Source organism: Haemorhous mexicanus, chromosome 20 (genome assembly GCF_027477595.1).
Source record: "Haemorhous mexicanus isolate bHaeMex1 chromosome 20, bHaeMex1.pri, whole genome shotgun sequence".
Taxonomy (NCBI): domain Eukaryota; kingdom Metazoa; phylum Chordata; class Aves; order Passeriformes; family Fringillidae; genus Haemorhous; species Haemorhous mexicanus.
In genome coordinates, this window is record NC_082360.1 from 5265685 (window position 1) to 5291225 (window position 25541).

General features: G+C 45.4%; 2 protein-coding genes across 3 annotated transcripts; one reads left to right on the forward strand and one right to left on the reverse strand.

Moving 5' to 3' along the window:
* Positions 1–306: 306 nt before the first annotated feature.
* Positions 307–11339, reverse strand: NUP85 (nucleoporin 85). Of its 2 annotated transcripts, XM_059864359.1 has the most exons (19): positions 11114–11339; positions 10929–11022; positions 10661–10823; positions 10246–10316; positions 9874–9917; positions 9073–9142; positions 8066–8187; positions 7608–7742; positions 7171–7293; positions 6713–6844; positions 6230–6336; positions 5865–5948; positions 5628–5693; positions 4977–5128; positions 4769–4886; positions 3388–3488; positions 1701–1852; positions 1047–1133; positions 307–485 (listed from the first exon to the last, which is right to left on the reverse strand). In XM_059864359.1, exons 1-19 carry the CDS (start codon positions 11144–11146, stop codon positions 387–389), a joined length of 1953 nt encoding a protein of 650 aa, XP_059720342.1. In that variant the 5' UTR covers positions 11147–11339; the 3' UTR covers positions 307–386. The 2 variants fall into 2 exon arrangements, with proteins under 2 accessions (XP_059720342.1, XP_059720343.1); XM_059864360.1 differs by lacking the exons at positions 10661–10823; positions 10929–11022; positions 11114–11339 and adding an exon at positions 10416–10622.
* Positions 11340–17057: 5718 nt separating this feature from the next.
* SUMO2 (small ubiquitin like modifier 2) lies at positions 17058–24042 on the forward strand. The gene is made up of 4 exons (XM_059864183.1): positions 17058–17238; positions 18602–18733; positions 21754–21825; positions 23351–24042. Exons 1-4 carry the CDS (start codon positions 17218–17220, stop codon positions 23411–23413), a joined length of 288 nt encoding a protein of 95 aa, XP_059720166.1. The 5' UTR covers positions 17058–17217; the 3' UTR covers positions 23414–24042.
* Positions 24043–25541: the final 1499 nt, after the last annotated feature.

The window sequence follows — 25541 nt, forward strand, 5'->3', positions numbered from 1 at the left end:
CTCCTGGAAAGCCTCAGACTCAAACTGTCGACTCAAGACCTTCCTAAGCAAAAAGAGAGAGGTTACTATTTCTAAAACCCTTCTGGTTTAAGAGGTGGCCTTCATTTCAGTTCTGGGTGTTAAAGACAAAGAACATAAAATCCAAGGAAAGCTGTAGTGAGGCTCACTTCACCAGGGGAGGGGTGCCAGACCATGCTGGAACAAGCAGCCATTTTGATGCAGGTCCTTCATAAAAGGCAAAAAAAAAAAAAAAGAAAGCCTATGTAAAGTTGTTTTTGGAAGACAAGAACAAATGACCAAGCAATCTGCAAAACAAAACATTTATTCTTAGAAAAAGTCAGTTTATGTACAGCAAGCCCCAGAGGAAGAAGAACTCTCTGCAGTCTTCAAGACCCTTCCACAGTGCCTTCTTTGACGATGACTCGTGCGAGGTTCCGTGCAAGGGCAAGTCTCAGCATTTCCACTTTGGTTGTCTCAACATCATCCTGCAAGGGAGCAGAGCCTGGGTTAGGGGACTGCACACAGCAATGAGCTGAGGCCATTGTCTGTCTCAGGGTTGGGAAAGTGAAGATGCAGGTCAGTGAGAGGTATTTACCTGTTACAGGGACCTCCTGAGAAGAGTAAAAGCTGCATTTCCTACTTAATAGCTCAACCCAAGACAGCACTGCCAAACCTTTTCATTCCCTGGATGCTACAGGGCTTTGCATGTGCAGCAAATAGTTCCCTGTTCTGTGCCTGGAATGCTCAGAGCCAGAGCTGCTGCATGGCAACACCTCAGCTCTTCATTGCCCAGATAATGTGCAATTATTTATCTTGGAAAAGCATCACGGTCCAGTGCAAACCATCAGAACAGGAGGAGTAGGAACACTCCTGCACTGGGTGCAGTCTCTTGTTGATGCTTCATTTGACTGCCCTGAACCCACTGTGCCAGTCTCTGGGACTTGGGCTGTTGCTCTCTTAGGACTATAAATGCAGAGTTTCCCTCCCTGGCCCTTCCCACGGCCCTCCTCGCTTCATTACCCAGTTGTCCTCAGAACTGGGAGTACCTGGAATTTCTGCTTGTCTGGATTCCCTGCTGTCAGGTCTTCCAGACATCGCATCAACTCGTAAGTCTGCTCTGCTGAAAATATGACCTGTGGAAATCAAGGTATTTACTGAAAAAGATCAAATTTAAAGACATCACATAAGCTGAAAAGACAGTGCAGTTGAAGAGAATGCTTTTACACTCCAATAGCTCCATTCTGACTCCTGAAATTACAGGATCCAAGGATAATTCAGGCTGGATGGGACTTTGGGAGGTCTCTAGTGCCACCTCCTGCACGAAGCAGGGTCAGCTATGAAGTCAAGAGTGGCTGCTCTGAGTCTGTAATTGCTGAATTATCCTTTTCTTGATGGGTCTTGAAGGAAAAACTCTGCTTAGAAGCACTGGAACAACCTTCATGCCAAGTACCCAAAGGAGCTGAATACAGTGTGTGCTAAAATTACCAGAGCAGATGAATTCCACTGCTGCTGTTACAGCAGGGGACCAAAGTAGAGTCAATTTATCCCCTCCTGGGTCCCTGTGTGTTCCCACTGCTGGGACACTTTGAACTGCCACAGACAGGTCCAGCAGGAGCAGGGAAGGAGGGTCACCACTCTGAGCTCCCTTGTCAGGAAAAAAGAAGAGGCCCCCTGAGGGGCCGTGTCGAGCAGGACCTCACCTCCTTCTGCTCCAGCAGCGGGAGCGCGTCGGTGAGCAGCGTCATCCAGAAGGAGCAGGGGGCGATGTGAGCCGTCATCAGCGTCAGCAGCAGCCGTGCCGCCTCTGCGAACCGCTTCTCCCCATAGAGCCGGTGGAACTCCCGGTACTTCCCTGCCACAGGGTGGCGAAAACGGCATCAGCAACTGAGCCTTGGGAGATCCCTCTGCTCCCACAAAGAACCCTCCCCAACTAAAACAAGCCCAAAGCAGCCCCTCTGGGGATTGGGAATCTGTTGCATGAAGGAAGGTGACAACAGAGCCTTCCTGAAAGGGCAGCCAAACCCTGCTGCTGTTCTAGGTGAGCTTCAGGGTTTGCATCAGGCTGGTCAGGGGCTGCTGCTGCCCCAGGGTGAGTGTCTGCAGGGGAGTAATGACCCAGTGGCTTAGAGAGAGAATGTCCTTTTTGAGGACACAGAGTATCAGGAGGTCTGAAAGGCTGCACTGTCTTGGTTGTTTAAATGGAAACTGGAATCTCTGTTAATAGGGAAAGTTCTGCATTTGCTAAGAATTAGTGAGATCAATATCCAGCATGAGAAGTGGCTGAGGATAGAAGTGGGGCTCATTCTGTATCCACTAATCTGTCACAATACTGGAAGTTAATGATTCCCATTCAGATTCACCTTGATTACTGCTTGAGCTCAAGGCAGAGACATAGGGAAGTTGTCCAGCAAAGGTACAGCAAAGGTTCTAAAAACCTTAAGGGAAAAACAGGCTGAAATATTTTCAGGATTTCAGGATTGTTTAGAAACAGCAGGAAGGAAAAGGCTTCTCTGGGGCTGACAGTTACCAGATGATGCTGGGCATGCAGAGCTGTGGGATTACCAATTTGATAAGTAATATTTAGCTTCTAGACCTAGCTTAGGATCAGCTTTAATGAAGGAAAATCCATTCCAGTTTTGCAAGCTGGACCAAGTGGAAACAGATAAAACTCATGCTCACCCCCCCCCCCCATAAGGGTGGCATCAGTTAGAGGGGAGTCAGTCCAATGCTGACAGCTATTCCAAATTCCTATCAGATTCTGCTCTCTGAAATTGAGATTCCTACTCACAGCATCAGAGAAATCAATTTCCTCTTTTGGTCCATGAATGAAAGGCCACAGAGCAGCTGAAGGCAGAGGGGCAGGTTACCACAGCCTGCCTTGTGCCAGGCAGGAGAAGGAAGCTGTGGTACCTGAAGGAAATGAGCTGGAGGCCCTCACTGTCTCTTGGCACAAGTGCTCAGTGAGAAGGCAGGGAGGGCTCTTGTTCCAGTGAGCTTGACTGGCACACTGAACCCACACACTGGAGACTGGTAAAATTATAACAAAGTCAACATAACTTAAACCAGTGGATTACTCTTCCAGTGGATTACCCCCTAAGGCAGCATTTGTTAGTATTTCAGAGCCTCTCAAGGTAGTGATACAGTCTGGAAAAAGAAGTTTGGAGTGTCAGGACTTGGGCCTGTCCTGCTCAGAGCAGAGCAGGAAGCTGATGTGAAGGCAGTGGTAAAGGCCACCCCTGGTACAAGCTGCATCCCAAACCACATTCACCATTTGCTTTCCCCTCATCACTAAACCAGGAGTCAGCCAGATGGAAGAAAGCATAAATCCAAGTAATAGCATGGAGTTCTCCATAGCAGACCAGTATGGACACTGTAGGCAGCTCTCACCAAGGAATGTGAGCCGGTCACTGAGCAGCATGGACGGGCCCAGATTGTCAATGAGGTCCAGGTCAGAGAAACAACCCTTTTCACAATAGTCCTTAAGGAATCTGGGGAGAAAGTGGAACACAATGAAAGCTTAGAGGGGAGGATATCATCCACATCTATTCTGTGCCTCCTAATCCCTTCCCAGAAAACTTGACTGGACAGCTCAGTTCCATCTTAATCAACCTCCCCAAGGGTTTCAGAAGTTGTCAGACATTCCCTGGAAGCGGCCAAAGAACTGGTGTAATGTACATTTAACATTGATTCTTCTGCATTCTGTGGTAGTTGAGATCTATTTTTTAAAAGGAGTAAATGAAGGAAGGCAGGCAGGAAGCTGAGGCTGGTGGATGCATAACTAAACTCTCAGATCATAACAAAAGCTCTGTTTTTCACCTGTGTAAAAAAGTTGATAAGCAGCAGAAACAAAAACAACGCTAAAAGCTTTTCAACTGTTTTGTCACAGCCTCCATTATGCTGCTTTCTGCAGAGCTGCTTCCTGTGATTTTTTTTTCATCCTTCTGTTGAAGGAAATGTAATGATTCCCAGTCCCTCAAATAACAAATAAAAAAAAACCCCAAACCTCAGATTAGCAATCTCTTACCACTCATTTTGCCAGTGTTGAAGACAGAGTGTTGTCTGGCCACCTACCCAGAGTGTAATTTCAAAATTATACTCTAACTATGCAGGACTGGTCTCTGCCTATTTCCAGTTAGCAAAACCCACATGACATGGATTGTTAGAGATTATAAAGCATAAAGAGTTGCCAGAGCTTTTGCTGAGGCCTGAGCAAGTGTCAGTATTGTCCTCACTTTGATAACAACCCTCCTGCTCCAGAAAAGGTCAGGAATTTTGAGAGACTCATACAAAGCCAGAGACATGATAAAACCACTCATTGATACAAATTTTTAGTAGAAATAGTGGCTTAAGTGACTCCTACTGGCTTGTTTGGAGGTGAGGTGAACTTGATTATAAATAATCTGCTGAATAAAGCACAGGTAGGGACTGCCCTCCACCCAAATCAGCCCCCCGGGTCACTGTCCAGCCCATCAAATAGCTCTGTCACAGCAAGTGAAGGGCAGAGGACAGAAGCTGTTAAAAGAAATGTTTATCCAAGTAAGGTCTAAGGGGGTTGGACTCTCAGATAAAGTCAATCTGTTTTGTCTCTAGATGTCAGGAGGGAAAACAACACAGGGAAGGCACAGCTGGGGGTACTGCAGGGGACAGCACCCAAGAGTATTGTTTGCTGGTCCAGAAGAAGGTGCCTGGCCCCTCCTGCAGCACTGGGAGCTTTCCTGGCCCACCTTGCTGCTGTCCCCCCCAGGCTGGGAGCTGCTCTCAGCCTCACCGGTCCGAGATGAGGGTGGCAAATGCCGCGTCCTTGGCTCGGATGCTCCAGGACAGGGCCGAGCCCAGGCGGTTGTTCCGCAGAGCCTTCATGGCCATGATCTTACAGATGCTGCGCACTGGGGGGAAACACGGCAAAGGAGGGCAAGAATTAGAGTCAGCGGGTTCAGCTGGACCACTGATAAACAGGGAGACTGAAAATGCACCACCTTGTTCATGCATCTGCCTCTGCTCACAGATCCTCAGCACCTTGAGGGCCTTCTGCTCCGTGCTGAGTGGGATGCGCTCGATGTGCAGCTCCAGGTACACCCGGCCGTACTCCGGGCAGTGGTCAAAGTAGTCCACCCCCAGCTGCCACAGGCTGAGAGAGGGGAGAAATCACCACCATTCCAACCCTAGAAATCTTCAATGAGCACAACAGTAAAGCCCCAAGGAGAATCTGAGCCTGCATTAATAACTGTTAGCTGTGATTAATTTTACATTCAGCCCTGAAATGGCTTTTCCTTTCTGCCTCATGCCAGTTCCCTGTAACATAACTTTGGAATGCCACGACTTTGGAATATGTGCAGCTCGACTTTGAAATATGTGCAGCTGGTGCAGCTTCAGTGCAAGGCACTCTGCACAGTGGCAGGCGTGGCTGTGCCCAGGTCATGGGGTGTGAAGAGCTCTAACAGACAGCTTTTGTCTCCATTCAGGAAGGGAAATGTGCCAATCTTGTACAAACCCTGAGGGACACCTCTGCTGAAATTCTAACAGTGGCTGCTCTAAGTTTTGCCCTTTTACTTCATGAACATGCAGTTATTTGTTTTGGCTGCCTCAGTCTAAGTCTGTCCCATAAGTAATAAAACAAAAGGTGATACCTGTGATGGGAGAAGAGTCCTGAGGCATACTCCAGCAGGAGGAATTCACGCATATTTGAACCAAAACTGGGGGGAAAGAGAGCAAATATCCAGATATTATTATGTGCATCTCACTGGAAAAATCTGATTACTTTATTTCACAAGTACTGTCAATTTCTGCAGCATGTTTCCTCCCCCCCCCCCCCCCGCCCCGCTATCTTAATTAGCTTTATTCAAATAATGCAAATAAATACTTACTAGAGATTGTGAGACTGCAGGAGTTTGCAGTGATCCAAGAGGTCAGTCAGATGAGCCACAAACCACCAGTTGCTCAGGACAATGCTGTATTTGAAGCAAAAGAAAAAACTAAGCCTAACACTGCCAGGGACTGTGTCAGGTTTTCCACAGGCATTTCTTACCACCAATACACAGCTCTATTACAGTCCAAGGTCTGGCTGCAATCTCCCAGACCCAGTGGAATACTTTTAATTGCTGCCAGCTTCACGTATTTTTGCTAAATTCTTGGCAAGGATGACTGGGGCTCTGTACCCATACCCCCACCCCAAATACACAGAAGCAATACTGTAGAACTAGAAATCCCTTAAAAACCCTTAAAACTCAACCTGCATTCCTTGATCACTTGATGCATCTCAAATTCAAAGGCTGCCATTAAAATCATGTCTAGAGGCTCAGGGCTGCTCTCTCTACCCAGGAACAGGTCCATACTAGACTGTGGAATGAGATGACAAGACATAAATGCAGAAGCAAGACATTTGTTTGGATGTAGCAGTTATTTTATAGGAAATAATAGGTCATAGAGGTTGAACACATTAACAAAATGGAATTTTCCTCATTGTAGCATAGGGGACTGGGAAAACAATTTGCAGGAACAAGACTGGCAACGTTATAACACTGAGAAGCGACCCATTGAAAAATGGGTCTTCAACAATTATTTGTCAACTTTATCACTCTCCCAGTCCTTTCACAAACTCCAGACAACATCTTACAGGCATCTGGCTGGTAAGACTTTTCCCTGTTTTTCTTTCAGTGTAGTAACCCTTTTGTGCTTGAAACAGTGGAGAATAGTAGAACATTTTATTTCCTACCTGTGCATAGAAACGCAGCTCCATCGGCTTCACCGTCGGGTGGGAATACAGGAGCCGGGTGACGAGGAAGTGATACCAGGTGGTCATGAGCTCCTTCTTCTCCAAAATGGCTTCCTCATCTCCCAGCATGATCTAATGGGACAAAAACACAGCAGGAATACTGCACACTCAGTGATGGACACAGCTGCACTCCAACTCTCCAGAGGCATTACTTCTGTTCTGCAAAGGTGAGGATTTATTCAAAATTACATAACAAAGATCTTTCTCACAGCTCAGTTTCCAAATCAGCCTGAGGATCTTGGACAGGGAGAGAAACCTAACTGCCCAGGCTGGCAAACCATCAACAGAGGACAGGAGAGACATTAAAGTTACTTATGGCTACACTGGGCTCCTGAAATCCACAAGGATAGATTCAATACTTTAGTCCAAAGTTTCCTTTGTTCCCAGCAAAAACACACCTTGCAGATGGACTCCATGTGGGGATTGGAAGCAAAAGTTCCATCCTGTAGATACCGTTGACATTCCTCGTGCCAGTGCTGCCACTTCAGCTCCAGCTCTGTCAGTGTCTGGGTGTTGCCAAGCTGAACAGAGGAAATAAAGGAATACAGGGAATAAAGGAAACACAAAGTCAAATTACACCAGCCTTTTGGGCCAAACTCACAGTCACTCCTGATAAAAAGCTAAACAAGGGGCTGCCTGTCATCTTTCTGTGTTGATGTGTCACCTCACAGACTTTTATCTGAATTTTTGGGTCTTTGGGGAATTCAAGAACACAAATATTGTTACTGTAAAGGAGTAAGACTGAGATGTTCTAAAGGGGAACAAACTGTTAGAGGGGACACAACCAGGTGGCTTTTTCCAACAAACTACATGAAAAAACACACTTTGTACATACACTGGGCACAGGCATCTTCTTCATCAAGTCATCCAAGATTTTGTACATGTTCATGGATGCGGGATTGGCACTGGCTTCCTTGGAGAGCAGGTGCCGTGCTTCATCCATCCGGCCTTGGAGCACAAAGACATCCACCTGCAAAATCCCCCTGTCCGTGAGCTCCACACTGGGCAAGATTATGGAGCACCCAGGAAAGGGATCAGAGGGGCATTTTAACCTGTAATTCAGGCAAGGGAAGTGGAGTTAAAATGTTTAAACTGTAGGCACTGCTAATTCAAGTAACAGTGTAAGGCTTGACCTCTATGGGTCATGAAGGATGAGGATGGAATGAGAACGGCTTCATCCTAAAGCCTACACAGGCAGACAGCAATGAGGTGCCGTGTCCAGCAGGAAAGAGGAAGGTAAAGCACAGACAGGAATTCCTGTTGTTTAAGAATATTCCAGGGGGTGATACTCACCACATTCCAGAAGAGCTTGTGTTTGGATGGACTCTCACTGCTCAGAACTTCCCGGACCATGCTGTCCACGTCGCACACGTGGAGCCGCACCCAGTCCAGGAGGCGCAGCAGGAGGGGCCCAGCTGTGCAGACAGATTTCCCTCTGTCAGTTCCCAGTGTTTGTTCCCAAACTGCTCTCACACATTTTGTCACAGTTTGACATCACTAGATGAGATTTACTGAGTGGGTTTCTACCTGCCACCCCCAAATTACAGAGTTCCTTAAGCAAAGAGGCCCTGAGAGCACCCAGCCTCTAGCAGGTTTTCCTGGGGCAACACAGTCCAGCAGAAAATCCAAACTTGAAAAAAATAAAAAGTGAGTGATCCAGATCATAAATCTCGTAATGCCGAGAGACAAACAGAATATTTCTGTTTATTTTAGCATCATTTCATTATTACTAACTGAATACGAGAAAGAAATTCGGCACTAGGTGATTAATTTAGATTAAGTAATCTATAACTTGTGAATCTCTCCTGAATTCCAGGACTGTGTAAGTAGCACATTTGCTTGCATAATATTATTTCCCTCAAAAATTATTTTCTACTTTAAAATGCCAGTGTAAACAGACTGACTTCAAAAATGGCAACCTAAAGTTAAAGGAGTTGTATCGGATATGTGTAAATGTCAACTGGCATCAACACATTTGATTTTTAAAGAGATGTTTAAGCTTATAAATAAAATAGATTTGCAACAATTTTTGATATCCCTTCTCTTCATAACCTTTCTGACAAAGAAGCAATTTAAAACAGAGTGAGGAAGAAAAGAAGGCAAATTGAATAACTTGACATAATTCAATATAAAGAATGCAATTAGCTGAGGCAGAAGTGGTATTAAAAAGCTTATTGACACTCTGCATATCTCTTAAACATTAAACTATGACACAGTGAATATGATATACATTTTAAACAAATTAATATGCAAAGAACAAATCCCCATCAGTCTTTACACAATGATAGTTCATGGCTCACCCGTAGCTGCTTCCACAAACAGAATCTCACACAGGTTCCAGATCAGCTCCATTGCAGAAAGAATGGAAACCTGAAGGAAAGCAGGGCCAAGTTTCAGAGCTAATCATTATTCCAGTTTGGATTTTTAACCACACAAAGGCATCTGCTGTCCACAGCAATCAGTTCTTACAGAGAAATATCATACTGACAGCTCAGAGATAAATATTAAAAGACACAGGCCAAAATTTCACACTTTTTTCTGGTCAGAAAACACTGACACTGTGTAATGAAATGCAGCAATAATCTGTCACCAGCGAGCAACCTAACTGGTCTTATTTTCAGCCTTTCTGCACTTTTAAGATTCAATACAAACATCAAAGGAAGAAAGAACAGCCAACATCACTGCAGCTGCGAGGAGAAAACTGGTGTGAGTACTCTGCTCCTCCCAGGACACTCCTGTGGATCTGACAGCTCACCATTAACACCCAGAGGTTGCTATGAGGCTCAGATGCAGCTGATTGGAATCTGAGAGTTTGAGAGATAAACACCACACAGCAAGTCTGAAATTTTTCTTGTCAGCTTTTGGATGACAAGAAAACATCACATCTACAACAGCAAATATGTTTACATGGCAGTGAATTGAGGTGTTGGGCATTTTTATCATTTTAGAAGTACAGGAATTAACTATTCCATTTATTCTTGGTCATGAACTGTGTCTCACATACAAGGCAGAGTTAATCTGAACCGCCTCATGCCACAGTGGCAGCCTGGTGAATTCACAAGCCAGTAATCCACGTTCAATCTGACAGGACTGCAGATTACCTGAGTGCTGTACTGGCCTTGCAGGGCAGGGTCCCGGGTCGAAACTGAGGGAAAAATAAGGAAAAGTCAAAGAGCAACATATTTACATCTGACAGCCACTTCTGAGCTTTGATAGCTTTCCATATATCTGCCACATGAGATATGAAAATGCTGCAAGTCCCCAGAAAATCAGTTACAATACGGCGGGAAAAAAACAGTCCATGATCAGATTTACAAACCAACTTGGATATCCCCAGAATGGAAACAGAGTCTTGATAATTACTGAAACCTACACATGCTATTGTACAGCAGTTGCAGTAAGTTACCATTACAATCCTACTTTCATAATTGCAACTGGTGCTTCCTTTTCCTGCAGTAAGAGAACAAACTTACCAGCTGCCTGGTGCATGTCCTCCATGCAGGCTCTTATCACTGATCGGTAGTTTTTACTCACTTGAACCAATCTGCCAAACACAAAGACTTTGGTTGGAGGGAGCTGTTGGAGTTTTAGTGTTATGCGCCCATAGCCTTGCAAGTTTCTCTGCAGCAGCAACTCCCAGTACCTGGGTGGATCCATCTGGAATCAGTGAGACCGTGCCACACTCTACCAGCATAGTTATTGGAAGGATCGGAGCTTTGATTTGTAAAATTCCCCCAAAATTCTATATGCCCCGCTGCTGATTCCAGAGCTGGTAAAAGCAGCCTGGCCAACGGCACTTGCCTCACCGGAGGCATTTATCAGCTCTTGGCGCTGGTCCCCAGCTGGAGAAGGGGCAGCCGCTGCCTCCCACTCTCCCCACCCACTCACTGCGCCTTCCGCGACTTCCCAGCCAGCTCCTCCTCGCTCCGCTGCAGCCCCATGAAAATCCCGTGCGACTCGTTGAAGAGTTTCCGCAGGGTGTGGATGTAAATGTCCTGGTCCCTGCGGACCACGAAGACGCGGGAGGAACTCGGAGCTCCATCCCCGGTACCTGAAACAGAGCCCGTCAGCGCCCGGGCAGCAGCGCCCGCCCTGCCCTCGCCCTAGAATTGGGACGGACATGGGGAGCGGGATGGGCAGGGGGAGCGGGACCCACCTGCGCGGCCGAAGAGGGTCTCGCACACCAGCACCTCCGCGGGGCCCCAGGCGAAGCAGAGCTGCCGGGCCGAAGGGTCCGCGCCCGGCACCACCTGTGGGGGGACGGTCCGTCAGCGGCGCCCCGGCCCCGCACCGCCCGCGGTCCCGCAGCCCCCAGCCTTGCCCTGTACGCCCATCCCGCACCACGAGCGGCGGCTCCGTGTCCAGCTCGTCCATGGCGGCGGCCGCGCTGCTCCCGCTCCCGCCCGCCGCGGCTCCGGAGGCCCCTCCGGGCTGCCCGCGCCGCCGCCTGCGCGCCCCGAGCCCCTGCCCGGCTCGGCCGCTGCTGCCCCGGCGGAGCCGCCGCCCGGGGACGGGAGAGGACACAGAGAGACCGTGGGTCTCCACCAGCTCGGGGCAGGCACCACCGCTCGCCCCGGAAGCGCCGCCCGTTCCCGAGGCCCCGCCGGGGCGGGACGGGCACCGCTCCGCCCCCGCCCGAGCCGCCGTCCCTGGGGGCCGGGACGGGCGGGGACTGCTCCGAGCGGGCTCTGGGGGCTGGGATGGGATGGGATGGGATGGGATGGGATGGGATGGGATGGGATGGGATGGGATGGGATGGGATGGGATGGATGCCACCCCATCACAACCTGCCTCATTTTCTTGTCAGGACAGATTCAGTGCTGGGTGGGAGCATTGCTGGCCCGAGGTGTGTAGTGCAGTGATGTAGTTGGTCAGTCAGCATTCACAGATTCAGTGAATAGGTCAAGCTGGAGGGGCCACAAACTCAGGTCCAAATTCCCCGCTCCAGTAGGCTCATCTCAGAGTGCATGGCACTAGGTTGTGTCCAGACTGTTCTGGAATATCTCCAGTGAGGAAGACCCCTCACCCTGTCTGATCTCTGTCCAAGTGCACAGTCACTAGCATAGTGCTGTTTTCATGCTCACTTCATTGACTGATTGCTGTGTAACAACCCATGTCTCCTATTTTTTTATGCAGGTCAAACACATGCAGGCTGAGAAGCCTCTGGGATGTTGAAGATGATGCTGTCTGGAGCACTTGGGCATTGATAAAGCTGACAAATCAAATTATGTGCTCTGACTTCAGCGAGTTCCCTGCAGGTTGGGGAAGAACTTGTAATGAAGCAGGATCGAAGCAGGAAGAACTGCCACTGTGCCTCACTCACTCACTCACTCACTCACTCACTCACTCACTCACTCACTCACTCACTGTCCAGGAGGAGGTCGATATCCCCTGGACACTGGGCAGAGGTGCCTTCTGAGGCTGCTGGAGGTGAATCAACTTTCTGTTAACACTGGGAGCTCACCTACCATGGCATTCAACTCAATAACCTGGTGTGATAAAACACTAACAGCATCCTGGTCCTCTCCTTCCATTCTGCTCTCCTTCCCACTTCTGTGTACTCCTCACATTTTGCCTGCCCTAGCCAATAAGCAAGTTCTTCAGCAATATACTTTTTAAGACAAGTATTAGCAGTGCAGCTTTGTTGGTCCTACAGCTGGAACCAGTCCCTCTTAGGCTGGTGCCTTCCCAGGATGCTCACTAAAAATTAACTTTTCGAGATAATGTAAATCATTTGCTGTCCTTGTATGACAAATGCTGCAACACTCCATGGCTAAATTGCCATTTTTTACTTATCAGCTGCTGCATCCATCATTTCCAATAAAAATAAAGCCAGCAGTTATCTCTGGGAAGAGCATGTCATGTAACCAATCATGCTGAAAAAGGAAGTGGTGTCTGCTCGGGTCAGAAGGAATAAATTTTTGCAGGTAGAACAAATTAAACATTCTGAAAGCTGCTTGAAAAACTGAAGACTCATCAATTTTAAACCCCTCACTGTTTATCATGGGTAAGGGTCTGTGTTTTGTTATTTGAAGATGTGCCTGTATTTAAATCTCTGCTGTACAAAGTCAAATTCACCTACTGTCTTACACAATGGTGCTCTGCGCTGCAGACTTCTGAGGATGTTAGTGGGCATTCCTACATCCAGAATACCAGTCCACACATCACTAAAAGGCTCTAGATACAAATCAAAACTGGATGTCTGAAAACCCAGGAGTATGAGGCCTCCTGCCACTGTTCCTCAAGGCTAAGGTGCTGCTTTTATAACTGCAGCAGTTTCTTGTGAGTGGCAGAATATATTTAGAATATCCGTGTAGTACTGTATAGAGATCCACCGTGTGGGAGGTGAATCTAGGAGTGGGACAGTGTCCTCTGCTGCTCCCAGGTCCATCTGTGTGAAGAGACACTGAAAGCTGGAACTCTTTGATCTTCTCCTGCTGTCTCTTGGCACACAGAGTCCACTTTGCTCACTCCCTAAAAGGGTCTGTGGCTTTTCATATCCGCAGCATCTGTTGTTCTTAAATGGATGATTCCTGTGGAAATTATCTTGGGAAAGGTGAGTTTTAGTATGAAATCTTGACATTTTTTAGTCCTCTTGAACACTGGCTGGAGCTCTGCTCATATCTAGAAGGGAAACCTTCCTGCTCACCTCTCAAGGAGGCTTCTGTGCCTCTACAGTCCATATAATTGAGCAGAATTGGGAATTTCCATGTCAGCGTGGAACTTCACATTGCTCAGAAAGGCTTTGGAGTATGGGCTGTGGGTCCAGCAAGGAAAGCAAAGAGAAATTGTGTGGTTTACAGTCAGGATAAAAAAGAGGAAAAAAAAAAGGTCTGATGAGGATAGGAGTTACTACCTTGTGAAACAGGAGGTTTGGAAGCTATTTGGGGAATGGAGGGAATGATCAGCATCACGAACAGGGAAGGCACAGTACAGGCAGGGCTGTAGGTATTTTCTATTCCCTTGGCTAAGCAGAATTAATGAATCCTGAGTAAAGCACTCAGAGCTGGAGGGTCTGAGCCAATAACCGGACATACTCGTTCACACCTCCAGATTACTGTGTGCTTTCAGTTCTTGCCTTGGACTCAGTGCAAAATGACACCCAGTTTTAAAGGGGCTGGAGTAAGTTTTGTAAGCTAATGCTGATGTGCAGGAGCACACACCTTCTGCCTGTAGTTGCTTTGGTGTCAGAAAACAGACTGTTTTAAAATCCCAGCATGAAGAGCATATATATGGAATGCCTATGTTGCCTGCCTCTTCATCAGAGGGTGGAGAATTAAGCCAAAGAGATTTCTTCCTCATAAAACTGCAGTAAAAGAATGAAACAAAGTATGGAAATATTTTAAGAAAAACATGTGGATTTTTTTTCTCCCAGAGATGGAATTTCTCAGGAGTTCTCACTGTGATGTTTCCCCATTCACTTCCATTCAGCTTGGTGCATTGAAGAGGAGGAGCTCAGAGGTACAAAAAGCTTTGCTTTGCTCCCCTCTGCTGCAGCCCGGACCCTGCAAGAGTGGGGCCTTTGTAGTTCCCAGTGTGGCTTCTCCCCCCGCTGCTCACTCCCAGTGCTGCTGTCTGGCCAGTTCCTTTGCAGGTTTTAGCACTGATTATTGTCAGCTCCAGTTTCTTCAGTTGCTATGTGAAAAGAAAAGCCACACAGAGATGAGGTTTGTATAAACCTGCTCTGTGATTTGGGATCTGTTTGATTGGTGGTGAGACCAGTGCTGGCGCAGCTGAAGCCATTTTCAGCTTTTCTGAGCACATCTAACTCCCATTTGTTCTCACAAATTCTAGAGTATTTTCCTGTCTTTTTTAGCACACTTGTTCTATTTGTGATGCTGCCTTAATGTGTGTCTCACTTGGTGCCATTCCTGCCTTCAGTTCTTTCATGCCACACTCAGGCCTTGGACATTTTCATCCCACCTTCCCAAAATATCCTCCTCCTGGGCCAACAGCACAGGGATCTTCAAGGAGGGAGGGGGAAGAAGTGACAAGAACAAAATACAACAGGACCATCAAGCCCCATGATGTCCTTCCACACTTCTCTGTGATGTTGCATCATCACTAAAAATAGAACTTAAGGTTCATTGGAAATCATAACTCATCTTTAGTTGTGTGAAGAATACCATGGGTTTGTAGTTTTGCTTAAAAAGCCAGGGATGAGATAGAAGGGTGGGAATTAAGGTGCTTTGTTTCCTTGTTCTCACTAGTAATTCTAGTTCTTAGTGGTGATGATCAACTTGAAAAGGTCCAAACCAAGTTGCCCATTGCTTTCCACAACTCAAATGAAAGGAGAAGGGAGATCATAGGAGCCTGAGGCATCACACATGAAGGGGGATTTGGGTAGAAATACATGGTCTTCCTAGCCAGGGTGCTTCTCACCTCCCAGCACCTTAAGCAAATAGAAACATAACAGCATGAGTAATTAAACACAAAGAAAACAGGCAGGATCAACTGATTGATCTTTTGATGACAAGTCAAGTAAATTGACACAGGTAGGAGTGGAAAGCAGAGCTCAAAGGATGATCTCTTTGAATCACAGTCACAATTTGAAACAGCATCTGTTGCCTTCTTGGGTCAAACTGAACATGTCTCTGTCTGGGATTTTTTAAGAATTTACTCACTAAGACTCTTCAGGAGGAGTAAAATACTAAAACTAAAAGGTTCTATGAAATTTCAGGCTAAATTTTGGACTACAAGGGATTGTAAAAGACGACTGCTCATGTTTTGTGGAAGCTCAGGTGGCTATCTGGGCCATCATCCTGCCTCACGGCTGTGCCATTTTTTCAAGTGGAGACTCAGATAAAGGTTTGGCTTCAGCTTCTTCTCCCCAGTTGGTGTTACTCTTCTGCAATTTCCAGAAAATGGCAGGAAAAATCCAATCTGTGCTCAGAAGGAGAGAGCTGGAATGTGAAGTAACACGATAAAGGCAGAGCAGAGGGACCAGAACTGACAGTGAAAAGCAAGTCTGCAGCTCTGCCTGTAAGTGAAAGTTTCTCTTCAGTCAATATTTCACTATGTCTGCAGTTTATTCTGGACAAGGAACATCTCTGAAATGGTGCAGAAAGTTTTGTCCTGCCAGGAGCAAGGGGTGTGTGACCACACGGCCACCTTGGTGTCATGACTCAGAGTGCTCCCACAGGGAGCAGTGCCAGTGTGGAGTGATGCCCACCTGGAAAATACATCCCTGGGGGATCGACAGGGATCATTTTAGTGATGTTTCTTTTCCATCTACATGATGTAGAGAAGCATTTGATGCCACCACAAATGATGGTGGCAAGTGTAACGATGATAAAAGGTACAGGAACTGTTTTGTGTGAACCTGTGAAATCTCTGGAGTTATTGAGAATTTCCTCCTCCCATTGGAATGAACTTTAAGAAATCACATCATTGGTGGCTCTGATTTATGTAGAGTAATTGTTGGAGTGCTGCAGGCACTGAGTTCCTTCACAGACATGGCATCTCTTCCAGCAAAAACCCCTCCTCACAGGGACAGCCCAGGGTTTTGGGGGTCTGCCACACTATCATCGTCCTCCATACCACAGTGAGGGGCACAAGCAGGAGAGAGAGATTTGATGAGGCAGGGATGAGGGAGATCACAGAACCACAGCATCAACGATATTGGAAAAGGCCTCTGAGATCAGCGAGCTCAACCTGTGCCCCAACACAAATTTGTCAACCAAACGACGGCACTGAGTGCCACGTCCACTCTTCCCCTAAACACCTCCAGGGACAGGGACTCACCACCTGCCTGGGCTGCCCGTTCGACAGGGAAGATGTGCGTGCAAAGAACACCGTCTGAGGCACTGAAGGGGCACTGAGGGGGCACTGAGGGGGCTGTGGCAGGCGGCCTAACGGTACTGAGGAGATTTGAGGACATTTAAGATTTGAGGGGGCCAAGGATGCTGGAGATGACTAGGGGAAGTTCTGTTCGGGAAGGGCACGGTGCGAGGCGCGGTCCGGGGCGCTGAGGGCGGCCCGGCGGCCATTTTGCGAAGGACAATACCCGCCGCGCGGGGCGGGGCAGGGGCGCGCGCACGCAGCGCGCGGGCAGCGCGGCCGCGAGCGGGCGCGCGCGCGCCCTTCCCCTCCCGCCGCCGCCGCCGCCGCGTTATGTAACGGCCGCGGGGCGCGCGCGCACTCCCTCCACGGCCCCTTCCCCCTCCCTCCCGCCTCACACCCCCCAGCCCGGGCCTAGCTCCGCCCCCTCCCCGCGCGCCGGGGCCCAATGGGCGGCGGGAACGCGCCCGGGGGGGAGGGGAGAGCGTGGCGGGTGCGCGCACGCACGGGGTAAGGCGCGGCCCCGCGGCTGTGCGTGCGCGCTCCCGGCCCCCCCCGCCTTCCCCTCTCTCTGTGTCCCTCTCTCTCCCTCTCTCCGCCGCGCTCGGCCCGCTCTGCCCCCCCTTTGTGCGCGCTCCGAGCCGCCCCCGCATCGCCGACTCGCCATGGCCGACGAGAAGCCCAAGGTGAGGCCGGCGCGCTCCGCAGCTCCCGCCGCCGCGCTCGGCCCCTCAGGCGGCGGCCCCGGCCCGCAGCCCCCGCGCCGCCTTTGCGCGCCATTTTCCTGCGCGGTTGTGGGGGGGCCGAGGCCGCGGCTCCCGGGGCGGGCGGGGGATCCCCGGGGAGAGGGGGAGCGAGCCCGGGCCGCCTTCCCGCCCTCCGCGGGAAGAGAGGCAGGTCTGGAGGCGGTTGCTGCTGCCTTCCTCCTCCTCCTCCGCGGCCGCGCAGCATCCCTGCTGGCTGCCTCGGCAGCCGCTGCCCTCACGGTCCCCGCACGGCTCCGGCCCCTTTGTGCCGCCTCTGGCCCCGCTCGGGGCCGGGGGGGCCGCAGGGGCTCCGCTCCGCACGGCAGGAATTAACAGAGGCCGCCGCCGGGGGGGTTGGCTTCCCCCCCTTTTTTTTTTTTCCGACCTTTTTTTTTTTTTCCTCCCCTCACCCTCCCTTCCTTTTTTTTTTTTTTTTTTTTCCTCCCCCACGCTATTTTCAAACCGAGTTCGAAGTGGCGGAGGGCGCGGGGCCGCGCGCGGGCTGACACATGGCGGGATCCGGCTCCCAGCAAAGAGCGAAAACAAAGCTGGAATTGGGGGTGCCGGACAGCCCCGGGCCGGGACAGCCGCGATCCCCGTCCCTCTGTCCTGAGGCCCGGCCAGAACACGAGGGACGGAGCTGGAAGTTGATCCTCCGCAGTTTTCCGCTCCGGGAGGGCCGGGCTGCTTGATGTAGAGTTTTTTAAAACATTTTCTGAAAGAGAAGACCTGGGCCGTTTCAGCTTTTATCACCGTTTGAAACATGGCCCTTCAAAGTATCGGCAAAGTTTATTTTTTATAAGGACATCAAACGGTAGGAGAAAGTTTGAGGTGCAGTGAGAAAGAGCCTTGCTGCTGGTTGGGAGCACTGTTATAACACAAATAAGCTATAACAGATCACAGTTGTAACATAGGTAACTTAATTCCATTCAGTGGGAGCACTGGTGTTGCATATTGTTGTGCTTTTGATAGAAATAACTTTTTTTTAATCTGTTTTAAATGTCTGGCCTGGTAATTCTTCATTGCTATATTTCCAGTCTGCAGAATGACAGCTAATATCAGGGGATTTTTTTGGCTTTTTTTTTCTTTTTTTTTTTGTATGTGGCTTTTTTCCTTTAAATTTTCAACTGGAAAGTGCTGACCTTTATTCCCTAATTCAAGGTTTCAAGTCAGTAAACAGCTTTAATATCTTTATTTCCTCCTTTTCAATAACCTGTTGCACTTTGGTAAAATGTTAACTTCTTGTTTCATACCTTTTTTAAAAAGTGTTCGTTATTTTTTTTTTCTTTTATTTCCTCCACAGGAAGGAGTGAAGACTGAAAACAATGACCACATTAATCTGAAGGTGGCAGGGCAAGATGGGTCTGTGGTGCAGTTTAAGATTAAGAGGCACACACCACTTAGTAAACTAATGAAAGCCTATTGTGAACGACAGGTATGATCTCAGGAGAACGGTGTCTGGGGGAGAGCTGCTCTCCACAAGGATAGAGGAAAACAGTTGAAGTCTTAAAACTTAAGTAAATACACAAAATGATAGAGATGGAACAGAAACTAATTGTGCTGTGAATGTATTGTCCTTGGGGTCTGTTACAGGGTGGACTGAGAGGGTTGTGGCAGGAAATGGGTGAAATAAAGATCTGTTCTCATTTATGAAATCTCTGTTTAAAGGTGGAGGCTTCTGGGAGGTAACTGCTGCACTAATGATACGAAATATTAGTGTGGAAGGGGTGGGTTTTGGATGAACTTAGGGGAGAGAGAGTTAAGCAATAATCAGGGATTTTTATAACTCTGAATGACTTCTTGGACTAGTCGTTGGCTTCTGATTTATTAGCTTAATTGTACTGAGATGAGAAGATAACTTGAGAAGGAGCTTGTACATTTAATGATGAGCTTTGTTTTTTCTCGTGTCCTGGCTGACAAATGAATCTTCTGAGAGAGACACACACCCCATGTATTTGCTGATGTGGTGGCAGCTGCAGCCAGTTTGTGAGGCTGCAGGCAGCTATTGCAAGTTTTAAAAACACCTGTTTGAGTAGAGCTATGGAGCTCTTCCTTCTGAAGCTCCACGATTAGGGAAATTTTGTCTCTGTTATCCATGATATTTTCTAGTGATTGTCTGCCTTCAAAAAGTTCTGGCTCTACAAAAGTGTTCAGAATTAGTGAATTTTTAATTTTTTTAAACATAAATACACAATGATACTATTGCATACAATAAAGTCAGTGTAAGATATTGGTGCAGCTATTTCATCACCAGGAAAAAAGCCCTGTGATTCAGTGATTCTGTGATACAGAGTGGTAAAACCTCTTTGGTTTGCCCTGTGCCACAACAGAATAAAAGTAAAGACAAGGAAAAATTAGCTCTTGCTGAACATGTGAATGTATTCTTGTATGAGTGTTCTGTGGAGGAATTAGTGAATGTTGGAAGCTGTGAGTTTGTTTTCCTACCTCAGTCGTACAAACTCTTGTTCTATTTTGCAAATCACTGTGTTGCTTTTTCCAGTCATAGAGTGCAGATATAGCTGTCTTTCAGGGAATTTGAGCATTGGTTATTTGTCTATAAAGTCCTGGCATTAAAAAAAATTAAAGTATCATTCATTCTTAGTTACTTTGAAGAAAGCAAAAGTAATATTTCAAATTGTTTTAGATTGTCAAAATGTTTACTCTGCTTAAAGAAAAACAAAACCAAAGCCAGCAAAAAAACCCAAAAAAACCCAGGTATCAGCTGGAGGAAAAACATCAGTAAATCTTGAGAATGGGAGACATTTTTTCTGATCTTAGTTTTAAGCTAGTAAATATCCAAAGAATATTTTTGTTCATGTGGGTTTGTCTTTAGGTGCTTACTTCTGAAATTTTGCTGAATGTTTTGGAACAAAAACCATTTTTTCTGCATGTCTCTAAAAGTTAGATTTTATTCATGTATTTATTTACCTAACTAGGTACACCCCAACTTAAATCCTTAATTTTGAAGAGGTGATAGAGAACTTAGTAGCTCTAAAGGATGATAATTGTGTGTAGTAGATCTAAAATGGAAGTAACTAAATTTGAGTGACCTGGTGAGAAGATCAAGACTATTTGTGATTAAGTGGTGAAAAAATCATCCGTGGACCATACTTCATGTTTTGTGGACACTAAGCTCACCAAAGGACAGTTTTTCAGTATGTTTTCAGCTAACATTTATTTAGCTCGTAAAGTTGTTATGAACCTGGAAAAAAACAACACTCTGGGAATAGGAAATACATGTTTCAAGAAACACAATGTCAGAGAAAAGGGCTCAAACCAAATGTTGCTGTGCAGAAATGTGTTGCTGCCATGAGACTGAGCCACACACTTCCTTAAACTAGATGATGTTCTGAGTGAGCACTGCAGTGTCTTGATCATGCTGGAGAAGGCATTTTGCTGTGAACCATAAAGTTAATTTAAAAAGTTTACTCACATTTATTAAAATATTTTTCCTGACAAAACTATTTCTCAGAAATAATTACTACATTGTTTTCTGTTGTGTGTGACATCTGCTCTTGCCAGGCTGAATGAAGGCTTCTCTTCTAACTCAGAGATGCCAAAGCACGACCCTGCAATCCATTGGATTGGCTTCAAAACCAGATTGGACCCTTGGATAGTTAGATACTCTGGAGAGAATGGATAGAACTGAAAAGGAAGTTTGTATCTCCAAATGTCACTGACCTGCCTTTGCAGAATATGTGTTGCTGTAAATTACCTTGGAAAACTCACTGGTGATTTTTGGAGCTGATGTTATCAGTAGGAGAGGTTGGTTGTTACTCCCAAATTACATTTTTCAGTCTGTTGGCTCAGGTGAGGATGAGAGATATTCTTCTAGGGATGAAAGAGGTCTGTAAAATGAGTGTTGTGTGGACGAAATGCATATCCACAATACTGGCTAATTTCTGGAAGTAGAAAATTCCTTTTTTTTTTTCCATCTGTGCATGGAAAAAATTGATACATTCATTTCTTTAGAATAGGAATTGGAGGTCAAAAAGTTCCCATTTTTTACTCTTTGCTGCTGCAGACTAATTTTATTGTTGCATTTCTAGAAGAAATATTTTATAATACCTTTGTTTTTGGAGAAGATCAAAAAGGAGTGTTGAGTGTTATTGTTGGACATTTATTACATAGAGTGTTGCACCTAGTTTTTAAGTGAATTACTCAAAAGCACAATAAACCTGCTGGCCTTTGGGGTGTTCAGAAATGGCTTTATTTTAACTTAGTCAGTGGGGGCACTGTTGCTTCTCATGAGTTGTTGGACACAATGCAGTGTTTAATACAAAACAGATTGCAGGGATTTGGAGTGAAATGCTTAAAAATCAGGACATGAGGCAAGGATGGAATCTCTGGTGGCTTTTAATGATGGTGCTGCAATTCATTAACACGTTCAAGAGTAAACTACTGAGTACTTTTACACCAGGTTTATTTCCCTTTGTGTTATTTCTCTTTGTCCAGGGGTTGTCAATGAGGCAAATCAGATTCCGGTTCGATGGGCAGCCAATTAATGAAACAGACACACCTGCACAGGTAAACAGCACAGGCAAGGCTAAAGAACTATTTGAAATTTGCTGCAGGAACTGATGCTTCGGTTTCCTATCAAATGCTTATGTAAATGTGTATATTACTGAAGAATAATAGAACTGTAAAACTGGATATTCTTTACCATTATTTTGGTGTAACTACTTTAGGATAATTAGAAATGGAATCCATGACTTTTGGTGTTATGAATAATAAATCTGTCTCACTGTAATAAAACAGAAAAATTAAATACAGTGTACAGGTGGTGAGTCCTGTAAAACTTTCACTTTATTGATTCATGGCTCTGAGATAAGGATGGTAAGGTAAGAATTGAGTTTTTCTTGAAGCAATGGCTTTATTTTTTATATAAAAGCTTGCCAGGATGTTATCATAGAGATCCTGTAGGCAAGCTTGCATTTGTAATACAAAAATAATTTCTCTTGTTTGTGATCTGAAGCTGTTTCAGCAGCATGGAATGAATGAATATGGTGAAGTTTGGGTTGTCTGTAAGTGTTTGAAAGAAGGCCATTCCAAGAACAGAATGGTTCTCTGTGGTCCTGGAGCATTTTTCTGTCCTGCTCCACGGAGCTGTGTTTAATCAGCCTGACCAAGTGATAGTTTTATCTGCTGTTCAGAACCAGTTGTAATGAAATAATGGACTTTAGTTTTCAGTTTTAAATTTTCCAAGCTGTTGCTTCAAAGATTGGGGCCACAAGAGGGACAATCTATGCAACTTTTTAATTTGCAATACTGATAATTGAGGCAGTAGGGTGATTTTTCTTTTCCCTCCATGTTTTGCTGAAGCTTAGACCAGTCTGTTATAGGTGTGGTAAATGGCATAGAGCAGTTTGATTTCCTGAGCAGCAATTGAGTCTGTTGGGAAATATAACTTGAATGAGTTATAGCAGCTCCAGTTTTGGTACAGATTTTGTCAGTAAGTGCCATTAACATCCCAGGAATATTAACTGTAAAACTTAGGGTGAAAAAAGAGAATTATATTAATGAAATATTGCTGTTCTTCACTGGCAGTTGTTACATGGTTACATGCCAAGTGTTTTTAATTTTTTTGTGCTTGCTGATCCTTGATTTTACTGCCTGGTTGAGTAGAGGCTTTAATTCCAGTCTGCTTCCCCATTGCTGTAGCCATTTGAGCAGCAGCAGCCAACTGCAATTGTGGCAATGTTTTAAGGTAAACTGTGGGAGTAAATAGGAGAACAAAGGTGCAATGGCGAAGTAGGCAACAGAAATCAAATATTATAAATCTGTTTCTTAAGAGTCACACAGTGTACCCTGAAGTTAATGCTAGAATTTATTCTAGGTCAACAGTTATCAATTGGCATTTTTTTTCTGTGCAGTTTCTTTGGTTTTGAGTTTAGTAAATTTTGTTAAATGTACAAAAGGGTGGTGGTGGAGGGGAGTGGGGCTTCTCTGGTTAAAGTTGCATAAAAAGCAAACACAAAGTCAGAAACAACCCAGGCTGCTGTAGAGATGTGAGAAGAGTTGAAAGCCCTTTTTTCTTTTTTTTCTCCTCTAGTTGGAAATGGAGGATGAAGATACAATTGATGTGTTCCAGCAGCAAACAGGAGGAGTTTACTAAAACAAACACACAAAAAAAGAACCTGCTACTTTCCTCTCCAGAACTGTGCTCCCACAGGCGACACTTCACAATTAGAAAAATGAGACTTGGTTCAGCCACATCCTGACTACTGCAGTATAGTTTTCTCTCTTCTCTCTGATTTTTTTCTTATTCCTTTTATTGTACATAAAGTAACTGGTGATGTGCACAGGCATAATGCATTTTTTTTTTTTAACTAAATGGCCAATGGTATGTTTTGATCAGCATTTAATGGAGATGGGGTGGGAAAACAAACTGGTTCTGTGAAAATGCCCCTCTCTCCGTTAGTGGCATGCTTCTTCTACTTTTACAGAATCACAGAATAAGCCGAGTTATCTTTATATTCCAGTAAGTTATTTTGCTCTCACTGTTAAAAAACAAAAACCTTGCATACCTTGTTTGATTGGATAATTTCAATGTTTTTCTTTTATCATTGTAAAACCAAGGGCAATTTTATAACTTTTTTGTACGTAGCTGTTACATGTAGAGCAATCTCTGTCTAAGTAGGGGTAAATTACTCTTTAAAAAAAAAAAAGGAAAAAAAAGTCCTAGATAGTTTTCCCTTCAAGTAAAACGTCTTGTTGTTTAAATAAACTTCTTGTTTAAAATAACCAGTTTTCTTTTCTTTTTCTGTGGAATAATAGTACTCAGCAGCTGTATTTCTTTCTCTGCAGCACTTTATGCTTCTCAAATCTCAGCTTTCTCTGTGGTAAGTAAGCAAAATCCCCCCTGTCTAGGCAGAAGACTGTTAAAAAATGAAAGGCTTCCTTGAGGTCTGTCAGTTAGCAGTTGAACTGGAAATAGAAGTCAGTTTTCTCTTATTTTGATTTATTTTTTTGTGAATGTTCTGCTAAGCCAAAACTGTTTGATTAGGCAAACTGCAAAATACTGAACTACTTAGTAATGCTTTTGGGTTGAGCTGTTCTTGTCAGTCTTTATTAGAAGCATCAATATTGTTGTTGCAGTAGTTTATTTAAGACTCTGTATTTGAATGCTTATTGATGTAAACATCAAGTTAAAGAGAGCAAATAATTTCCTTAACCATTCAGTTAACTATGGTATCAAATGGGAGCTGCTTGGAAATGTAAAGCAAAAATAAAAAAATGAGTTCTGTTTTTGGGTGTATTTAGCTATGGTGGTGGAAATTCCAAGCTCTGCTTTACCCCACTCTGCTCTTCTGCTTGGAAGAGGGAAAGAGGCTGGAAGTACTGAAGGGAGATACAGTCGTGGTGGTGTTTTTCACAAGTCTTTTCCACAGTTCTTGAGTTCTTGGGGAGCTTTTTGGGTGAAGTTTAGAGGTTGGAGTGAAATCAGTGGACGTTCATGGAAGATTATGTCAAACCTGTCAAATTCACAGCCCCACAGCATTCTCTGATGTCCTAGGAATGTTCCAATATTTTAAAGTAAGTTAATGCATTTTTAGGTATAAATTTCTTAGAAGAGGCCACTCTTTGGTGGTAGTTTTTGTAACAGTTAATTCAAGAAGTGTTTATTACACGTGGGGCCTGTGCCTGCTAGAGCTGAAAGTTTTGTGGCAGAGTGATGGGTGTGTGCATTTAGCTGATGAGTTGTGATCTATTTGTCTTCTGTCAGAAATAACACATTTGATGCTACATTAGTTCCATATCATGGAGATACAGGGAAAATTAACATCTGTTTTTGCAGTTGCATTTGAGACTGTAGCTGGAGAATGTAATCTGTGTACCTTTATTTTAATTCAAGGAAACACTACTGCCAAGCAGATTACTTCTCATTGTGGGATGTATCTTGTAGACTTCTGTGGTGTTTTACAGGATTGAAATTCCTTCTTGTGAACAAATGTTTACATATCCAAGTCTAAAAGGCCTATAAAAATCTACTTTGAAGAAAAGAGGGTGGTGGAGGAATATATTTCAACATCTTTCCTAAGTTACACATGGAATACATTGCTCTTTGGCTTTAGAATCTCTGGCTTTTAAGCTGACTAAACTTCTGATACCAGTGTATAAAATTCTTTCAACTTGATATCATGCCAAGACTTTTCCCAGGAGAAGGCTGTCTTTATCTTGTTTGGCCAAAAAAGGTGTTTGGACTTGTTTTAGTTTCTGAAGAAAGGGTGAGGTCTCCTTAA